The sequence below is a fragment of the Octopus bimaculoides genome, chromosome Z (genome assembly GCF_046866305.1).
Source record: "Octopus bimaculoides isolate indiv1 chromosome Z, ASM4686630v1, whole genome shotgun sequence".
In the NCBI taxonomy this organism is placed as follows: domain Eukaryota; kingdom Metazoa; phylum Mollusca; class Cephalopoda; order Octopoda; family Octopodidae; genus Octopus; species Octopus bimaculoides.
The window spans coordinates 15,776,682-15,779,181 of NC_142944.1; the positions used below are offsets into that span (position 1 = coordinate 15,776,682).

The 2,500-nt window shown below is 36.5% G+C and overlaps 1 protein-coding gene across 1 annotated transcript in view; it reads right to left on the bottom strand.

The window, feature by feature from the left end:
• The window catches only part of LOC106879619 (uncharacterized), a 93,300-nt gene that overhangs the window by 8,348 nt on the left and 82,452 nt on the right, over positions 1–2,500 (bottom strand). The window contains exon 4 of the mRNA XM_089365506.1: positions 1,297–1,374. Coding sequence (XP_089221632.1) covers positions 1,297–1,374 — 78 coding nt within the window. The remainder of the gene's footprint in view (positions 1–1,296; positions 1,375–2,500) is intronic.

Sequence of the window (2,500 nt, forward strand, 5' to 3'; positions counted from 1 at the left end):
TACTTCTACTGCTGTTACTACTACTACTACTACTACTACTACTACTACTACTACTACTACTACTACTACAACAATACCAACGATTAGGGTAACAACGACTGCAACAACAACAACAACAACAGCTATTGCATATGCGTTTCTACTCTAGGCACAAATCTCGAAGTTTTGGAGGGAGTAGGCCAGTCGATTACATCGATCCCAGTTTGCAACTGGTACTTAATTTATCGACCCTGAAAGGATGAAAAACTAAGTCGACCTCGGTGGAATATTAGTATCCCTAAGGTGGTGAGAAAGTAGAATCGTTAGTAAGCTTTACGGCAAGTCTTTCACCTCTTTGAGCTCAGAGTTCAAATCGTGTTGAGACCCACGTTCCCTTACATCTTTCAATGGTATATAAAATAAAGTACTAATCGATTAGTGGTGGTGGTGGTGGTGGTGGTGGTAGTAGTAGTAGTAGTAGTGGGGTCGATCTATTCGACTTATTCCTCGCCACCACTACCACTGCTTGCTTTGTGTCAGAGTTCGAATTATCTACATTATTATTTTTTAGTTGGTTCCAAAAATAAGCACCAATTGAACACTGGTACTTTTGTAATCGACTAAATACCTTCATTAAAACTGCCGGCCTTGTGCCAAAATTTGGAACGATAGTAATTATTATTATTACTATTACTAATACTATTTTTATTATTATTATTAGTAGTAGTAGTAGTAGCAGCAGCAGCAGTAGTGGTAATAGTAGTAGTAGTAGTAGTAGTAGTAGTAGTAGTAGCACCACCACCACCAATAACAGTAGCAGCAGCAGCAGTTGGCCAAATGATAATTCAAAACATTCATATAGGCTTTTAACACTGACGTTTCTAAATTCAAGTGACCAATACACTAGCCAGAACACAATAGATACACTTGATATGGTTCTCTCTCTCTCTCTCTCTTTCTCTCTCTCTCTCTTTCTCTCTCTCTCCCTCTCTCTCTCCCTCCCCCCCTCTCTCTCTCTCTCTCTCTCTTTCTCTATGTCATTAAACGCATTGATTACGTTTTATGATTTACAGATAACATAGCCTTAATCTGTATTACATTGCGTACCATTATCATATAAAATATGTATGGGCGTGTGTGTATCTGCATGATTTTTATATATATGTATATATATATATATATATATATATATATATATATTATATATATATATATATATATATATATATATATATATATATATATATATATATATATATATATATATATATATATATATATATATATGTAAACATTAACAAATAAAACACCTCTTACTTTTTTTTCTCTTTTGCCGCTTCCGTTGTCTCTGAATCCTTTAGCAAATGGATTATTGTCTATCTTCAGCTGGGTAATCTAATGAACAAATGGAATATATAGTTAACACTTATCAAATGACATAGATATTTAAACTCTTATCTGGATCATGTGACACAGTGACATATTACAAACACTCGTACCTAAATATATATATATGTATATATATATATATATATAATACTTTCACACAAACGCAAACATATATCTTATACTCACACTCACATGCGAAATAAATAGACCACACACACATATAGATACATGTATGCATATATACATACACACAGAAAGACAGAGAAACACACATAACTTACATACGCGTGAGTTGATGAATGAAAGAAAGGAGCTCTCAATATATTTGGTAGTATTTACATAAGCTATTTAACATTTTGACTCAGCTTCATACAAGTTAAAGTTTCGTAAGCTCGTAGGATGTATCTACCTCATCAAGTCTCTAGAGAAGTGTCATATAAATGCATGTACGTATGTATTTATGTATGTATGTATGTATGCATATATGTATGTGTGGAGGCACAATGGCCCAACGGTTAGGGCAGCGGACTCGCGGTCATAGGATCGCGGTTTCGATTCCCAGATCGGGCGTTGTGAGTGTTTATTGAGCGAAAACACCTAAAGTTCCACGAGGCTCCGGTAGGGGATTGTGGCGAACTCTGCTGTACTCTTTCACCACAACTTTCTCTCACTCTTACTTCCTGTTTCTGTTGTGCCTGTAATTCAAAGGGTCAGCCTTGTCACATTCTGTGTCACATTCTGTGTCACGCTGAATATCCCCGAGAACTACGTTAAGGGTACACGTGTCTGTGGAGTGCTCAGCCACTTGCACGTTAATTTCACGAGCAGGCTGTTCCGTTGATCGGATCAACTGGAACCCCCGACGTCGTAAGCGACGGAGTGCCAACAACAGCAACAATGTATGTATGTATGTATGTATGTATGTATGTATGTATGTATATTCGCTCGACAGCAGTTTAGGAATAGAATTCCTAGAACATCTAAAGTCACGCGTGGTAGCTTTCCGGAAAATATTGCGTATATTTTATTTTGTCTTTGGAGAAACCTTCCCTTTCAGTGCCTCACTAGTTTAACACACCCACCGGTCCGATTTCCACTCATGTACCTATTTATTTTTACTAAAATTTTCGTT